Source organism: Monodelphis domestica, chromosome 2, assembly GCF_027887165.1.
Source record: "Monodelphis domestica isolate mMonDom1 chromosome 2, mMonDom1.pri, whole genome shotgun sequence".
Classification (NCBI taxonomy): Eukaryota; Metazoa; Chordata; class Mammalia; order Didelphimorphia; family Didelphidae; genus Monodelphis; species Monodelphis domestica.
In genome coordinates, this window is record NC_077228.1 from 439,965,837 (window position 1) to 439,985,320 (window position 19,484).

The 19,484-nt window shown below is 35.1% G+C and overlaps 1 protein-coding gene across 4 annotated transcripts in view; it reads right to left on the minus strand.

Moving 5' to 3' along the window:
- The window catches only part of SERAC1 (serine active site containing 1), a 78,743-nt gene that overhangs the window by 48,297 nt on the left and 10,962 nt on the right, over positions 1 to 19,484 (minus strand). For 2 of the 4 annotated variants that reach the window (XM_007484811.3, XM_001371108.4), the window contains exons 5-8: positions 14,009 to 14,098; positions 9,197 to 9,328; positions 7,609 to 7,730; positions 1,126 to 1,254 (exon numbers count right to left, since the gene is read on the minus strand). In XM_007484811.3, the coding sequence (XP_007484873.1) occupies positions 1,126 to 1,254; positions 7,609 to 7,730; positions 9,197 to 9,328; positions 14,009 to 14,098 (473 nt within the window). The remainder of the gene's footprint in view (positions 1 to 1,125; positions 1,255 to 7,608; positions 7,731 to 9,196; positions 9,329 to 14,008; positions 14,099 to 19,484) is intronic. The other 2 variants (XM_001371135.4, XM_056818994.1) reach the window with 1 other exon arrangement.

Below are 19,484 nucleotides of genomic sequence, written 5' to 3' on the forward strand. Positions count from 1 at the left end.
AAAATCACCACTTCTTAATCAAATATACTGGCAACCTGCTAGTATTCATCTGGATGCCCATATTCATCAGGCTCATATATACACAAATATAGTCCATATTCTTTATGAAACAGAAATGTCTTTGTATATGATTTAGACACCATTTTAGTGTCTCAACTTCATGTTCCAAAAATTCACCTCTAAATTATCTACTAGAATTTTATGTATAGATTTTCACATAGAAAGAGAAATGGTAGCTAGTTTTGCAAGTTAGTCTTGCCCCCTCAAAAACCCCATATAACTCACAATGTAGTTGAAACAATACTTCTGTAATACTAACAAGCTAAAAAAAGTTAAATAAGAAATACTTTTGAATGCTGGTGTTTTAGAAAACAAAAGTTTAATTACAGGATGACAAATAGGTAAATGATGCTCAGTGTTAAAATTCTTAAGGCCACCCTGGGTTTTTTCCTAGCCTGGGAACACTAATTCTCTTATTTCTTACCTAATTTTGAAATTTATGAATTCCTTATTCTTCACTAAGAAATATCATTTTTCATTTTCTTATCAACTAGAATAAATGGGTTCATTCTTGGGATAGGGGAAAAAGGAAGTGTGCCAACAATGTCTGGATCTATCAATTAAAGAGGTTGCCTGAGGTAAAATCAACAAAACTGTTAAAGAGAAAAAGGCAGAATGATTCCTACAAAAGGAAAGATGGGAGATGACACAAGAGAGAGAGTTGCATAATTCCCTATTGTGCAAGTGACAACATAAGCCAGGATAGCTCACTGCTTCCTCTTATATGAAGGGAGAAGAAAAAAGATGCAGGATAGGTGTGTGTTGGTTCTTTCTATGTAAAGGAGACTTCACAAACTGGATATGTGTGACTCAGGAAATGCCTATACTGAATTCATTTGAAGCTCACACCAAAGAACTTCTTTTATATATAAAAGAGAAAAATTTTTGTATCTTTTCTGTTCTGTACACTAAACAGCCAGAAATCATAATTATGTCTTAAATCACAATTGTATAATTTAAATTAAAATAAGACATGAGAAAATTCTATTTAAATGAACACAAGGAAGTCACAATGATGCAAATGCAAAATAAATATCTACTGAATGAATGTGTAGATATATTTACCTTCTGAGCTGCTAGAGACTGACTACTTTCTCTCAGAGCCAAAGACGTGAAATACTGGATACAATGGTCTATTTCATTCTGAGGTAAAGATGCCAGTAGCTGTTGAAGCTCTTCTTCAATGGAGTAATCCTGAAATAAAAGGGAAAGGAATTTTCCAATAACTGAACAATTAGGCACAGCAAAAGTTTTCAGGAAATCAATGAGGAACTAAAGCAAAAACAAAACATCAGGACTATATAAGTGCTTCAAGTCTTAAAAACAGACATTCAAGGCAGGATCCAAGAGCAAGGTGGTAAACTGAATGATAGCATCGGAACAGAATTCATGCTCAAAAAATGTAATGAGAAATTCAAGAAATTAAGTAACTTAATTAAAACAAGACATAAGGGAGAAGACTATTAGAATCAAGAACTGAGAAGTCACAATAGTGCAAAAAAAAAACATTTATTTTTTTTTTTAATAAAAGATAAGCAACTAGGACAGCTAGGAGGATCAGTGGATAGAATCAGATACAGAAATGGGAGGTCCTAGATTCAAATATGACCTCAGACACTTCCCAGCTATATGACCCTGGGCAAGTTGCTTAACACCAGTTGCTTAGTCCATACCTCTCTTCTGACTTGGAATATTTACTATAAATTCTAAGACAGAAGGTAAGAGTTTTTTAAAGAAATAAAATCATAATCTAGGCAACATACCTCATTCACAAAGTTAAATGTAGTAAAAGGCTACATCAGAGACCCACAGTCTCTAACTGTGCCTATCTTGTGCAACACTGAGCATATACGGAATAACCAAACCAAAAGGCCTGCGTTTTGAGCTTTGGCAAAGTTAAATTCTATCCTCTTTCCCCACATAGGAGGGGCAGATGAAGCATCTTGAATTAGCTCAACCCCATGATAGAGACCACCCAGTACAAAGCCTAGGGGGAGAAGGAATTTTACAACAAGAGAAAGCAAGAGCAAGAACCACCTGTAGACTTTTCTCCCCATCACGTTTCCACACAGCAATGATCAAAACAGAATCACCTCCTACCCACACTGGTTCCATGCAAGAAGGTAATTGAAATCATTTGGCTCTAATGGCCTATACACAGAGAGAAAGACAAAATATTGAGGAACTCTGGATAATTTTGATTACATAATATAAAAAAAAGTTATGTTTGAATAAAGTTAATGCAGTTAGAATATGAGAAGCAACTGTCAAGTCAGAAAAAAACCTTTATATTAATTATAACTGATATCCAAGTTTTATGTAGAAGATAAACCAAGAACTATTCTCTAATAGATAAATGGTCAAAGGTTTAAAACAATTTTCAAAAGAAGAACTACAAACTATCAATAATCATGTGAAAAAAGAATGAAAATTTCTACTAACAAAAATATAAGTTAAAGCAAACCTGAGGTTTATTTCTTATTAAGCAAATGGCAAAAATAATAAGAAACCGAACAATTAATGTCAGAATAACCATGGGAAGACAGAGACACTAATACTTTGTCATTGATAAGAGCTGTAAATTGGTCTAAAAGTTCTTAAAAACAATTTGGAATCAGGTAAGAAAAGATTAAATAAACTGTTTGTGGCCTTTGACCTAGAAATCCTTCTACTGTGTACATATCGCAAGGAAGTTAAATACCAATAATATATACCAAATAACAATGTTTTTAGTGATAGCAAAAAAACTGTAAAGAAAGTGGGTATCTATCAATTGAGAAATGGCTGATCCAACTGTGGCATATAAATGGAATGGAATGTTACATAATACAGTAAGAAACCAAGAATATGAAGGACCTGAGAAGATTTGTATGAACTGAGGTAGTGAGGAAAGTAAAACAAGGATGTATAATGGCTATAATAATGTAAATAAAAGGAATAAAATAAAGCTGACTGATTTTTTAAAAAACCTTTTCCCTTCTGTCTTAATAACAATTCTAAGACAAGAGCAGTAAGAACTAGACAATGGGGTCAAGTGATTTTTCCAGTTACACAGCTAGTCTGACTCATTTTAATGAGCAATCTTGATCCTAGAGAAGGTGATAAAAGGCACTTCTTTTGAGAGGTTCTGGAGATTATAGATGAAAAATGTGTGTGTACATTTTGTGTATATGCCTCATTATATATATATATATATATATATATATATATATATATATATATATATATATCCCCAATGGCTTTGCTTAGATTTATTTTGTTACACTGAGGGACTGACTCAAAGGCATAAAAGGAATATCTGGAAATAAATTATGTAAAAACAAAAGTTAAAAAATAACAACATTGGAAATGTGAAAAAATCAAAGCACCTATATGCATTCCATGAGGGAAGGTTAGGTGACATATAATGGCAATCAGAGAAGGCCTCATGAAGAAAATAGCATTTATGTTAGGCTTTAAAGAATGCTTTAAGAAATCAACAGTTAAAAGAAAGGGGGAAAGAAGACTTTTGAAGTATAAAGAACAGAGACATAGACAAAGGCACAGAGCGTACAATAATCTTTTATCAAACCCTGGGGCCTTCGTTCTATGGTCTCTCAAGGCCAAACCTCAATCTGCCTTCTCCCTTACTTCTAACTTCAACTAATTCCACTACAGATTTATATTAGCCAATCTCAACTAAGTCCTTATGGATGCATGATAATCACTTTATTCTTCCCTATTTGAGTCTAATATTGTGGGTAGACACTTCTACACCTTTGACTACTAAAATTCCACCATGTTCCCTCTCCATCTCAGCAAAAGACATTTTCTTCTACAAGACTGAGAAAATGGGAAGTCATCAGTTGAGCATAACTCCACAACTCAAACTCCTCAATTGTCAATATTCTCTCTTCCTTTTCTACAATCTTTAGAAAGAAAGATACTTTATTCTTGCTATGAACAAACGTCCTCTACCAGTGTTTATATTTACTAGGAGAACAGAAGGCAGACTAGTTTTCAAATTGTGCATAACTAATAGCATATGCTACTACATACTGATAGTGATGAACTTGGGAGGCAGATTGAGACATATCCTTTTTTTTTTGACATGGGCAAAGTGGGAATTTGTTTTGCTTGACTTTGTACACTTCTTATAAGGGGTTTTTGAGGAAGATAAGCTGGTGGAAGGAAGAGAAAAATATGTTTGTTGATTTTAAAAATTAAATTATAGAAAATTAAGAAGATAAAGTTTAAATTTTTGTTATTTATTTTTTCTGCTTCATACTGGTACTCTCTTCTGTGTTTAAACTATTGCTATGGAGAATGATGACACTATTACTTTGGTGTAAGTGTAGACATAGCTACAATTCATTCCACACATCATTAATGTCAATACTAAATTTTGATCCATGGCTGTATTCAGTTTGTAAGGCCTATTATTAACTGTAGCTATAGATTTTTACTTCATTTTTCTTTGGAACAAAGCGAGTGATCCCACTTTTCTAAATGAAGTTTTATGTGTCTTTTACTGTTGTTTTCTAGCACCTATCGGTGTACCATATTTTATCAATTGATTCCATTATATTCTATTCATTTTCATATATTTCACACCCCAACTAGCTAATGTGGAATTTAAAGACTTCTAAAAGCCTTCTAGTTTTTCGAGGATGTCCTGGAAAAAAACAGGAAGTCAGGACATATGTCTTAAAATACTGCTTTAAAAACAAAGGTGAAGATACTGGAATTTAAGATAGACTTTTAAAAAGCCACATGACAAAATCAATTTACTAGTTTAATTTCTCTAATTCTATCTTATTAAATTAATGCTAAAGATTTTATGTAAGATTTATACTTAGTATGTTTATCTGAATTGTTCTGTCAAGCTAATATATTTATGATAAAACTTGTCTAAAATACTTCATTTTTCATAGTAATACAAAGTAAGTTAGATCATTTTCAAAGAGGAATATGATCCTCTTTGAAGTTTACCTTAAAAGATTATAGCAGTGGCACATAATTATTAAGGAAGAATAAAATAATATGGAAGGATTATCTAACAAACGAATTAGGAGTCTTTTCATATAGAAAAGAGTGTTTGTATCTTTGTTGTATCTTTAGTATGCAACTAAAAACTAGAAAAACTAGAAAAAAAATAAATTAAAATTAAACACCAAATTTGAAACCTTAAAAATCAAAGAAAAATCAATAAAATATAAAGAAAATACTTGGTTTAATAAAAGCAACAAACCAATTACTTTGATCAAAAAAGAGAACAAAAATCTACTTATCAATATCAAAAAGGAAAAGGGTGAAATTACAACCAATAAAAAGGAAATTAAAGCAATTATAAGGAGTTATTTTACTCAATTATATACCAATAAATCTGATAACCTAAGTGAAATAGATGAGCATTTAAAGAAATATAGATTGATCAGATTAACAGAAGAGGAAATAGAATACTTGAAACAATCCCATCTCAGAAAAAGATATTGAATTAGTCATCAATATTTCCCTATGTATTGCATCTTGTCCTTCAAAATAATTTAAGCTTGTTTACAAGCAATGTCTTTGTATCTCTAGTACAGTGATGGATGGCAAAATATAAATGGACCATGTTAACAGAAGTAGAAATAAAAATACTTGAACAATCCCATCTCAGAAAAGATATTGAACAAGCCATTAATGGATTACCTATGTATTGCATCTTATTCCTCAAAATAATATGAACTTGTTTTAAACAAGCCATATCTTTATATCACTAGTGCAGTGATGGTGAACCTATGACACAGGTGCCAAAGGTAACATGCAGAGTGCTCTCTGTAGACACATAGCCAGACCCCACCCCACCCCTGAGTTTGTTACTAGAAAGGTAGAGAGATTGGACAGGAGCTGCTCCCCACCCCCTCTCAGCCGTGCCTGAGGATATTCTTTTGCATCACCTGCCCTTCTACCTAGCAGCCCAATGAGAGCACTTTGGGAGATAAGGTGGGCAACTCACAGGTGGCAGAGCTGGAGGGGAGCAGAGCACTTGGGCCACTCCCCTCCTCCTCTCTACACTTACTAAGGGCATTCCTCACTTTACCTGCCCCTCCACCCAGGAGCCCAATGAGAGCACTTTCTCCCTCTCCTGTGTGAAAGGAAATTTCATTATTTTAATTCAGTCAAGTACTTAGATAGCTCCACCCTTTTAACTCCATCAGTCAGAAACGTGTGAATCCTTCTGATAAGAGTTTACATCATCAAAGGACAGATCCCACAGACACTGGCTCCTTGGGCAGTGGTAGGCAAATTTGGAAGCTGTGATTAGTTCCTGTGAAGTGGGAGAGATAGGAAGTGATGTGGAAAAAGGACTATAAAAGATCATGTCTTTCTGAATTCAGCTCTCTTCTGGTTTGGAGACATTCCTGCCTTGGCTTTTGGAGGGACTATTTCCTTGGATTCTGCATGGGTGAGTGGAGCTGCTTTCTTTTCTTTGGAGTCATTCTGTGTTGGTGGAACTCTGGCTGAAGACAACACCAGGACTTTTGGCAGAGGATTACTGGGAAATCCACATAAAGATCCGGAACTTGGGGAAGCCCCTGCCAGGTGATAATACATAGTATTGATTCTAAGATGGAAGATAAGAGTTTAAAAAAAAAAGAGGGATTCTGCTGATTGAGTTAAAAGGGTGGAGCTAAGTACTTGATTGAGTTAAGATAATGAAATTTCCTTTCACAACCCCCCCCCCCCATCCCATGATTCTATTGGGAGATAAGCATGTTGAAATCTCCCAGATTTACATGCTAGTCTTCCCAAAGAATCATTTAACATAACTAGCTTATACCTCTAAAGATTTTCTAGCCAGAGGTGCATACTTTCTAAGAGGAAATTGCAATAGTTGGAGATAAGAGGGAAATAAAAGAGAGAACAAAACCAATGATTGGTAGGCGCATTGACAAAAAAAAACAATTAGAAGGAAATCCCCTTTGGCATAAGAGTTTACATTCAGAATAAATGTGTTCAACCCCCTTCAGTCCAATTAATTACACCCCAAAGTTTATTCTGGATCTTCTGATGCAGTATACCTTCATAATGGCACCTTCTCCAATCAGTCCATCTTCTTGATTCGTGGTGTTAGCAAGGTTCTTTTTCCTGAAATTTCTCTCAAAAATTTTTAAATCTTGAATTTTACAAAAATTATATAACTGTGGGGGGATAAAGGCAGGGGAAGGGCACACACAGCACTCAATGGGAAGGAGGGGCATGACACTCAGTGGAGGAGGGGAGTTAGAGGGTCAAGCATGGCACTTGGTCTTGTGTGTGGAATGGGGACAGGGCCCAGCACTCCATTTATAAAAGGTTTGCCATCACTGCCCTAGTTTCTTATACAGATAATAAGTACTAATACTTAATGTAATGAATTATACTCCTATCATCATATTCATGTTAAAAGAGTAAAAATTTGAATACAGGCAATACCTGATTTCTAAAATCTTTTTTTTCAGTTTCAATTTATTGTTTTCAAATAAAATAAACATTTTCTAGATTTCTAAATTTCCCACATTCTAGATTTTTAAGAACACTTACGTCTTTCACTGGTGGCAAATTAGGTGGTGGGAGGAAAAAGCGGAGATCTGTTTCCTTGCTTCGAGCCAATCCAATAATAGTCCTTACATCACAGGCTTGAGCAACTGTTCTATACTGGTAATCTATAGTAAAGGCACATCAAGTGTCCCAGAATTAGTCTATGGTTGTTATATACATTAGTGAAATAATACATGTAAATACATTTAGGAAATTATAAAATGTAATACAAATTCACTTAAAACTATTTAAATAAATCTATATCTGTAATATTAAGACATCAACAATTATATGATTGATTTCTAAGTTATTACCGAATATATCTACCTATCAAACATACACTTAAATACAGTTTACATTTAGAGGAAACACAAAATTCAGTCGATGAGGAATGGTGACTTTTTTACTTCATCACCTTCATTTGACAGTCCCACCTTGAGTTTTGCCTCTGAAAAAAAATCAACCAGCAACTGAAAAACCACATCAAATAATGAGGCAAAAGAGCTTTTAGAGTAGCTTAAAACCCTAGTATAAAATTTGACATTTTTTATTAATAATTCTCAATTTAAAAAAAAACAAACAATCTTCAATCCTAGCTTGAAGTCAAATGCAGATTTTGGAAGAAGAGCCCTGGGTTCAAACTCCTGGGCCTGCCCTCTGCTGCCTGTGTGGTAAGTTAGCTCTCTGTCATTTACTTGTGAACTGTTGGGGATGGACAAAATAATCCCCATTATCTCTTCCAGCTCTACAGCTCATGATCATAGAATACTTCTCTATCATCAACACTCTGGATTCTTCAGGGTCAAAGTACCTCAGGTCAGTACCTCAATTATAGAGATTAGTTATAACTTATCTTAGGTTTATCTCAAAAATGATTCTATTCACCTGGACTAGAATGTTCAAGCTAATTAGAGAGAAGATATTAATTTATTTGTTTATTAGTCCTAAACTGCCAAAAAATCCTGTGCCACTCCTCCTAATTTCTCTGCTCTAAGATTTTCTTTCTCTCCCTCACCAAGAAAAATGGTGATGTTCAGAGAATAAAAGGTCCCATGTTTCTTTTTCTTTTATAAGAGGTTCTTTTGCACTTTAGTATTTTCAATTGTTTTGAAAACTCCCATTAACTCTTTCTGCTAAAACAATGGTGGTTTACAAGGATTAGCTCTTTGAATTCAAACTCTGTCAAATAAGAGTTTAAAAAAACCAAATATCTTTTACACCATGAAGGTTTTTAATTGGTTCATTACATACACGCTGAAATACAAAATCTAGATCTTGTTATAGTGAAATGAGTTAATGAGCTTTGCCACAAGGAAATGGTAGCATCAAGTATTAAGCAGCAAGATCAAGAGTTTTCTTGATGAAAACAACCAGTCTGAATATGTTCAATTTATAAGAGAATGAATACTCACCTTTTCTAATATTTTAGATGCTAACATTGAATTCTATGTTTTCAAGAAGAAAAAACACCCATATTCTTTTTCTTCCTTAACTACTAATCCTTCCTGTTGTTTAAAAATCTAGATGTGTAAAAATCTAGATTACAGTCCTGCTGTTTTTTCAAAGGTACAAGTCTTAAAGGAGATGTTACCATGCCAGTAGTGGTTTGCGGCCATCTCTTTCACTGCCTGCAATCGAACCATTTTGTGATCTGATCTGCTCTTCTTCAGCAATAGCCATAAGCCATATTCATGATCTTCTAAATCAACTGTACTGAAGTGGTCTTTGCAAAACAAAAATAAGAAAAAGTAAAAGAATTAGAAAACATTTTTTCTTGTTAAGAAAATATTAATCTATGAAGATTAAAAGCAAAAATTTGTTAGGGACTCTCAATAAAAGAACAAACATGTACTTTTTAATAAAAAGCAGTCCAAATGTGTACCCATTTTAAAAGTTTGTAAGGTAAAATATAACTATTTTGTGGTTTTAAAAATATGTTCACAAAAATCACTGCTTTAAAATCACTGATAAAAAAATTTAAGGGGGCAGCTGGGTAGCTCAGTGGATTGAGAGTCAGGCCCAGAGATGGGAGGTCCTGGGTTCAAATCCAGCCTCAGCCACTTCCTAGCTATGTGACCCTGGGCAAGTCACTTGACCCCCATTGCCTAGCCCTTACCACTCTTCTGCCTTGGAGCCAATACACAGTATTGACTCCAAGACGGAAGGTAAGGGTTTAAAAAAAAAAATTTTAAGTTAACTACACATCCACTGAGCGTGTCTTAGTAAATAAATACATTTTTCATTAAATCAAATATATATTAAGTTATTACTATGATAATGCACTACTTTAGGCAAAGAAGAAATTTAAAGCCACAATCCCTGTCTTCATGGAAGAAGAGTAGTAAAATAACAATTTAAGGTTTGCCAAGTGTTTTACATGATCTTATCTGATCATAGTTGATCACAATATCCCTCTGAGATAGGTGCTATAAGTATTATCCCCATTTTATTAAAGAGTTTAGAAAGGTTAAGTGATTTACTCCAGATAGACAGCTAGTAACAGAGGAGGAACAAAGATTGTTCCTGACTTCAATTTAAGCTCTTTTTCCATTGTGCTACAGTCTTGGATTAAAAATCAGGAGAGATGGGCTCCAATCCTGGACATCCTATTTACACTTCTAAACTTCCAGATATTTAGCCACCATCTCCTCATCATAAATAAAATACAAATTAGAATGTAGTAAAAGCATAAGTAGATTAGATAGGTCCCCATCCCCAGTCAAAGTTAATGGCTGAAATCATGGGTAGTACCAAATCCTTTAAAGAGAATTCTCCCATTAGTTTTTAACACCCATGTTAACTTTATTTTATGTTAACTCTCCCCACACTTAGACCTTGGCTCAGTGCTCAATAGCCTTTCCCTGCCCCAGAAAAATAAGACTCCTCCAAGTGAAAGCAGAAGAATAGATACATGGAAGGGACCACAAGGTGGCACAGCAGATAAGACATCAGGTCTGGAGTCAGGAGGATGTGGATTCAAATCTAGCCTCTGACACTTCCTAGCTGTGTGATCTTGGGCAAGTCACTTATCCCCATTTGCCTAGCTGATGCTCTTCTGTTTTAGAGTTGTTATTAAGACAGAAGAGAAGAGTTAATGGATACATTGAGACACTGCCACCCTCAGATGGCCTATCTGCACAAATAGAGGAGACTTTTGTCCCACTCAGCCCACCCAGCCACCAGCCTACAGAGTCTTCTATGTGTACCCTCTTGGGAACCAGTATCTGCCTCCAACCTTCACATATTTTTGAACCATGTGCTGACCCTTTCATCAAAGCTCAGCAGCTCTGTTCCTGCCTCCGTACTTCATGAGGAATTTGAGGTTGTCTTCAGGTAACTGAAATCACATGTGCATGTAGAGAAGTTCCCCTTGGTAAAATGGACTATGTCTTCATTTAAGAGAGGGTAGAAGAAAGAATGTCAGAAGACATGTAAACGATGAGTTGAGGAAAAGAGCACTCATTAATTGTGAAATGGAGGGAAGGCTCTCAGCTAAGAAGGGAGGAAAGCCAGAGCTGAGGAAGAAGAAAAGGCATGGAAAAGCTGGTAATTGTGGTAATTGAGATAGTTAACTGATTAGGGAGATATAAAAATGCCTTGTGGCAGTGAAGACCCAGTGGAGATTATTTAACACAAATTAGTGGCAGCCTAAGTCAAGTCAGGGTTTCATGATTTTCTCCAGGTTAGTTCAGTGGTATGTGAATATGAGGAAAGGCAGTGAATGGTAGGAATAATCGAAGGCTGATGTTTATTAGAGGAAGATCAGCAATAGGATAAGAAGGGAAGTGGCAAAGGAAGGAGGAGAAAGAGAAAGAAGGAAAAGGAATAAGCATTTATACAGAACCTACTATGTGCTAGGCATTATGCCAAGTACTTTACAAATATCTCATTTTAGACTCACACTGCAATTAGGGAGTAAGTGCTACTATTATCATCTCCATTTCACAGCTGAAGAAACTGAAGTAAATAGTTGGGTACAGGTAGTGGGGAGGGAGGAGGTGAGGGAAAGCACATGAATCATGTAACTTTGGGAAAATAGTCTTAATTAATTTTAAAAAAAGAAACTGAAGTAAATAAAAATTTAGTGGTTTGCCCAGGATCACACAGCTTATATCTGAGGTGTAACTTGAACTCAGGTCTTCTTGTGTCCAGTCTCAGCACACTATCTACTTCTCTATCTGGTAGCCTTCAAGGGTCTCAAGAGAACAGTGTAGAGTTGAACTGTTTTACCAGGGGATTAAGAGGAGATAGAGAATAGAGTATAGCCATTATAATGTTGATGGTCTGGGAAAGAAAGGAGGGCACAAGGAAATGGTCACAGTGAAGACAAAGACCTGGTATTTTTAAGGTAGAGAAAGTGATGGAATGAAAACAGATTGTGATAAGAAAATTTCAAAGTCAATCAACAGGAAATTCAGATGAGAGGCATTAAGTGCCTATCCTAGGGTGGTAAAGAAAGTAAGAATCCATATGGTTTGGTTTTTTTTTCTGAATGCTAGAGCAGGAGGAAGCAAGTCTCTGGACATATTTAAATGCTTACAAGGAGATAGGTGAGGAGGAGTGGTGAAGAGAGATTTCTGGGACAGCATGGTAGTCAATTGTTATGATGATGGAAGTGATCTAAAATTGAGGGTGTCAACTTGGAATCTGGAGACCCCAAGTTTGTAGCAACTTGAAAGCTATAGAGACCCCTAGTTGGTCCCTGTTCCCCTGAGAATTTGCCTTGAGGAAGGTCTCAGACTCACCATATCAAACTGAAAAATAGATCTTCTTAGGTGGGGCTAGCCAACCTAAGCATATTCTAAATACTCTTTAAGTCTTAGAAGTTTTCCCCATAATATCAGAGGTCCATTCCCAAGAAGACCAACACCTGGACAGGGACCATCCTTTTAGTGCCCATTGTGATTGGGCCACTTCTCCCATACCCCAGTCTCAGGTCTATAATTCCTTTCCCAAGCCTGATTGTATCTAGTCAGTATAGTTTGGACTTTCCTTGTAGCCATGGTAATGTCAATCAATTATATTTCCCCAATTCCTCAAAAGGTACATAAGTGCCCCAAATTCTGTTGTTTGTCAGAGCTATCATCCCAGGGATACTATTTGCTAGAGTGCCAGGGCTTTCAGCTCTGTGTGGTTTGGGGCATGTGACTGTGTGGAGACCTTAATGTTGAACACTTATCCCTCTCCTGATTAAAGACTTGTTCTTCTAACTATTTAATAGTTTTGTGTTCTTCCCTAGTTAACAAGGGCTTCCATCCAGAGGTAATATGATTTCTTGAGAAGGAATCAACTAGAACACCTGAGAATAAGTTCAGTAATTCATAGTCCTAAGAGGTGAATAATATCCAAACCAAAAAGAGACAGGAAGGCTAGGAGAAAATACAGGATGACGACAGATTAAGCCATGAACATTATAAGAAAACAACTTTGAAGACATTCAATTGGAGATAGGCAAATTATAGGAAGAAGAATAAAAAAGAATGATACAGGTACTGATAGAAAGTTGTCTGTTCAAAGGTATACAGGGATTCTTCTCCAATAATGCATATGTAATCTAGGCTTGTCCAGACATGGCTTCCAGAGACAAACTGGGGCACATTAACAATTCCAGAGACTGTATTTGAGTGGTTGTAGTAGACCAAACAAAAAAGAGGATTCATAAATAACAACCTAGGAAGCTAAGATAATGCAAATAAAAGATCCACCTTTATATTTTCATTCTTATCTAAGGATATAAACATAGTCAATTCCTAATATTCACAACAGAGAATCCATTCAGCTCAAAACCGAATCAGGAAGATATAAAATATGGTCCTATTGCCTGTTAGTGGTACAGTCACTAAGTATTCAGGTATTCTGCAAGGTTAAAAGGAGATATTTTTCACCACTATGATTCAAAATCTAGAACATAGCTAGGATGACGGATCCCAACCCAGCCAGAACTAGAATCTTGCTGGCAAGATTTATTGTCATTCTCATCAATACTAACTGTTCATGCTCCATCTCTTACTACCAAAAAAAAAAAAAGCCATTATCCTTTTCCTTAGAGAAAGTCCAACGTTCATATGGCTATCTCAACAGCTATGTTATGAAAGATTCTGTCAGAGACATAGGAATGCTATTCATGGAGCTTCTTATCATACTTCCACAATAGTATACTAGCAATTTTTCAATTACTTGAGTTAATAAATATGTATTCCTTAAGTGCAGATAACTATATGTTGACAATAATGAAACCCTGTAGAGGGAAACTACATATTCCTAAGTCCCAGGCTTTAAAACTTAAATATAATCTCCCAGAATGTTAGCTAAGTAATTTCTAACTATTCTTTAAAAAAAAAAAAAACCAAACTAGTAAAATTTAACAAAGTTAGTATTACAGATTTAAGTACTAAGCACATACCATCAAAAGGGTTCCGGAATATTTTGGCTGATGTTGCCAATACTTTTCTTAACGCTTTGTGAAGTTCTTTCCTTGCCTGGTATAAGATACCTGAATGATAATTATTACAGATTAATAAAAAGTAAGCATTTTTCAAATTTTATGCCCATAAACTTTAATAAATTAAAGAAAAATACAAAAAAATTACTTCAAAAAACATTGCTTAATATAAAAAATATAAAGGATTGTTTTTTCTACTTTATTCAAGTCATTTTAAATTCAATTAAAAAATGTATTCCATGTCTGTGTATATAAACAACTACACTAACCATCAAAAAGATTAAATAAAACAGATGCTGTCTTCAAGGAGCTTATGGTCTAATACTTTTATTAACGTAAATTGGAATCATAGTTAAGAGGACAACGGGCTTCAAGCTCAAAAGTAAGATAAATTCCCAAAATCTAGAGAAAAGTTCATAAAGAATCTCCACACCAAATGTGGGATTCATGGTCTAGAAAAACTTTTCTCAGCACTTACTCATTCTACATTGTGATAGTTAACTAAAAAAATTTAAGCACAATCAGTACAGAAGGCTGTGGGCTCCAAATAGGATACACTGTCAGAATCTGCAATCAGGTACAAGAATCAGTATAAAAGAGATAGAATCAGCTACCTAAGAGATAAATAATTTACAAATATTTTAGCAATGAGATGAGGATGTTTCATAAATCTTACCAAGAGGTCATTAATACATCAATGACCTGCATTTCTTTCAATGTGGTTATCCCTTCAATCAATTTGGAATCTAGTCCATCTAAAATATATGCTTTTTTTTTTAAACTGGTCTCCCCATCTTGTCCACATGAAAACACAGGAGCTACTCACAAATCCAATTCCACTACTGATTTCAATTCCACTACTGATTGATTATTAGGGGATTATCATTATTCAAGCCTGCTCCATCTCTGCCCATGTACCTTCTTAGGCAATTTGGTGGCCTAATACTCTTGAAGCTCATCATAAAAATGCTGAACTAAGTTCAGACATCTAACTAGTATACCCCTGTACCTCAGAGCATTCAAGCTCAAGAGATCCTCCTTTAAGAAGGAGTTGGACTTCAAGAAGGAAGTCAGCTTCAAGTTTCCTCCTCCTAGGTAGCCATAGGCATGCAACGAAATGGCAGGCTATACTCTATAATCTTGGAGATTTGCCTGAGATATCTATGGCCACATAGAGTGAAAAGCACAGATCTTTTTGACTCAAAGTTCAACATTCCATCCACTATATCATGTTATCTTTCCAAATGTCTAAGCAAATATTAAATACAATCATAACTAATGGAAGATAAATTATCTAATAAATGTTAATGTGCTATAACTAAAGAGTAATACTCTTTATAGTAGCTACACAGGAGGGAGAAAGAGATTGAAAAATCTGGCAAGGTTTGTTCAACATTTAAGTGGGTATGCACAGTACAAAGGAAGAAATGATGAACTTGGGAATTTCGGAACCTCAGTTTGAATGCCTGCTATTACTCACTGTCTGTGTCACCTCTGGCAAAGGGCATGGTCTCACTGATAATCTTGATCATTTGTAAAATGAAAGAATTGGACTAAATGGCCTCTAAGGTCCTTTCCAGTTCTAAATCTATAACTCTAAGTGTTTCAATTTACACTATAATTAAAGTCAATATAAATTCCAGTTCTAAATTCAAAAATTATGTTTTTTCAACAAAATGTACACTTAAGTGTAACAATTTTTATGCTTTTGAGTTTTCAAATAAAAAAGTTAAAGGAGTTAGTTATTAAAAGGGAGCCAGTCAAAAAATTGGAAAATGAGAAGGTGTCCCTCAATTGGGGAATAGCTGAGCAAATTGTAGTATATGATGGTGATGGAATACGATTATACTATACAGAATGATGAATTGATGGATTTCTATAAACTGGAAAGAACTATATGAATTTATAGGGAGTGAAATAAGGAGAAACAGAACATTGTGCAAAGAAACTAAAACATTGTAGCACTATCAAATGTAATAGATTCTGCTACTAGTAGCAATGATCGAGGACACCCTGAGGGACTTATAAGAAAGAATGCTATTCACATTGAGATGGATATAAAAGGGAATTCTTTATTCTCTCTGAGTTTACATTAGTGAAAGGGAATCCTTTATTCCCTTTGCCTATTTGAGTTTACACTTGGTTAACAATAATTTAAGTACCCCTACTTAGTACCTCACTAGATTGTGAAGAAAGGATTAATTCTCCTTTGTCTACTTTTGAATTGAATCAACAAAAATTTGAACACCCTACTTAATACCAGGTGGAGGAACTTTCCACCCTTTCAACTCAATCAGCCAGAAAATGAGAATTCATACCTCAATCAGTCAGGAATCTGTGAAACCTTCTGATGAGTATTCACCTCTCCAGAAGGTGAGAAGTAGTTCCCAGAAAGACTGCCCTCTGGGCAATGATGGGCAATTTAGAAGCTGTGATTGGCCCTTGTGAAAAGGGGAAGGGACAAGAAGCCACTATAAAAGGCCTTGAATTTCTGGGGCTAGGGAAGTCAACTTCTAGAAGGAAGTTGGCTTCAAGAAGAAGGTCAGCTCAAGGAATAAAGTCACATTCAGCTTGAGCCAACATCCTGGCATGCCTCTTGGAGGGAACTTGGGTGAGTGGATAGCTAGCTTTCCTTTTCCTGTCTTCTGGAGAGAGTTTAATTCCAGCTGAAGGTAAACAAGTCCTGGATGAGTAGAGCACTGGAGCAATATAGATAGGCTAATGTCTTCTCTACCCTTTTTGTATTTCTCTGCTTTCACTCTTTCCACCTCTTTTGTAAATAGAAGCTATTAAAAGTCATTTCAACTTTGAGCAATGATATTTTAAATCGGCGACTAACATATTATTTATAATTTCCATATATTTTAGCCAAACCATTAAAATTTAATTCTTAAAAAGAGAAAGAACAATGGGGAGTAGAAACACAGAAGAAAAACATATGATTTATCATTTGTTTATATGGGTATAGGATTTGGGGTTTTGATTTTAAAAGATTACTCTATTACAAAAATGAGTAACATGGAAATAGATATTGAGTGATAATACATGTATAACCCAATGGAACTGCTTGTCAGCTCCAGGATGGGCGCAGGAAGAGGGGAGAGAGAGAGAAAATGAATCCTATGACTATGGAAAAATATTTTAAAATAAATAAATCAAGAAATAAATAAAAGGGAGCAATATCCTCATATACTTCTCAAAAAATAAAGGTCATACCATAGAAACCACAAGTAGAAGGAAAATGGTAACCAAAATTGACCCAACCCCCCCCAAAATCTTTAAAATTAACAAAGCAGAGTGCCAATTAAAAACACACACACAAAGCAAATTAATTTAGTTAAAATGCCACAGATGGAAAAAATAAAAAGAAATAACAAAAGATGTCCCAAAGACATCCTCAAATGAATAAATTTGAGCAAGAAATAATGTTAGTGTAGAAATCACAGAAAAACAGTGTGACATAGAAAGCAAGACTCAGTCAAGAAGCCCTAAATTCAAATCTATCTCTGAAACAGGATGGTGCAAAAACCTGGACAAAGCATTTCAACTTACTGCTCTAGGCAACAATCCAAGACCCTAAATTGTAGACAATTGCCAATGTGCATTAGAAATTACTCCTGCAAGTTCCCAAAGCTAATAAAATCACAAATCTAATCTGAAAAACTAAAAAAAACAGAAATTTGTAAAATCTTGAGAAAAGCTCTTTAGGAAAGGGAAGAAGAGTGATACTATAGGACATCATGGTGATTTTTTTTTTTTAATCACGGAAGAGGGACAGTTAGATGGTTCAATCAATTGAGAGCCAGGCCTATAGATGGGAAATCCTGAGGTTAAATCTGGCCTCAGACACTTCCTAGCTGTGTGACCCAGGCAAGTAATTTACCCCCCACTGCCTAGCCCTTACCACTCTTCTTCCTTGGAACCAATACACAGTATTGACTCCAAGACAGAAGGCAAGGGTTTAAAAAAAAATTGTGGGAAAACCTAACGCTTTACTCAATCAAGATTCTGGGGGCTGCTGTCTACCCAAGACACACTTCTTCCCTTTCTCAAGGAGTTCAGGTTCTGGCTCAGTCTCAATTCCTTTCCTCATACTAGAACATTTCAACATAATATGCCTTGATCACCTTTACCTTTCCAGTTCTTCAGTGTACCCATTCCTCAATACCTACTCCTCCTTCCATCATATCTCAACTACTCAAAAAGATGTTCATAAGCTTCATCTTGCCATCACCCACAAGTATTCTACTTCTATATAATTGAAAATCTGTTACCCTAAAAAAGAACTACATTTCCTGGGAGCCCACTGACTTCCTGTCATTACATATTAGTTGGGGATGTGGAGGGTCCCACCCTCTTTTGGCATGCAGTGCTCATGGTGGTGGCAGTAAGGTGGGGGTTTTGAAATGGCTGATTAGCCATTTTTTTATTTGTTACCTTCTTATTCCTTTACTTCTAATGATTATTAATAAATCCCTTAAAATATGATATTTTTATATTTAAGACTAATTTTAATTTTTACCCTTCCAAGTTCATAAACTCTAAAATTCTTTTATCTGATCAAAATATTTGATCATTCTATCTTTCTCCCTGTCTTGCAGTTTCTACATCACCTCTCCTTTATCACATTTTACATATCTTTGTAATTATTGTTACATCTTGTTATAGACCTCTCCAATTTGAGAATGGAAATTGTATTGCTCTTTTTAAAAAATCTCTAGTGACTAGCTCAGTACTTTACACAGAAAATAAATATCTATTGAACTGAATTACAAAAGTGAAAAAGATAATTTCTAGGAGTGGGGTATTTGTCATTAAAATGTTTTTTAATAAGAACTTAAATTTTAACCAAATGTAAAATGTGATCAGTGAAAAATAGTCTTGAAATCTAAAATTATAACATTTTATGGAAATGTGTTGAAATGGAAGATAATAAATGCAAACTAAACCTGGAAATCCTTGTGGAGAATAAAAAATGTAAATATGAGGAATAAGTACTTATCAGTATCTCTCTAGTTTTCTCCAGAGAGGTAAGCAGATAGCTAAAAAGGAGTGATATGGTCTATAGAGCAGACACAGTCCTACAGTTAACATCAGTAAACTCCCTAGGCTATTTAATTTTTTAAATCTCTTTAAAACACTTAAATTCTTTTATTTCAACATTCCGTATCCACCAAGAAACCTCCTGACTACCAAATTAAGATTCCTAGTTACCTTGATATTGGGAAGGCTACAACCTGAAGCAATTGACAACAGTATTCTAATTTTCATGACATTTAGATCTTCCACTGTGCTTAATTCACATTCTCATTTATAAATTGGTGTCCTGTGAATTTGGTTAGTGTAAACCAAGCCACAGAGCCTGATTATCTTTAGGTAAACTGACATGATCATATTTCCAGGCCCTACCTTGGGATCCATCCTTAAATAGATACCT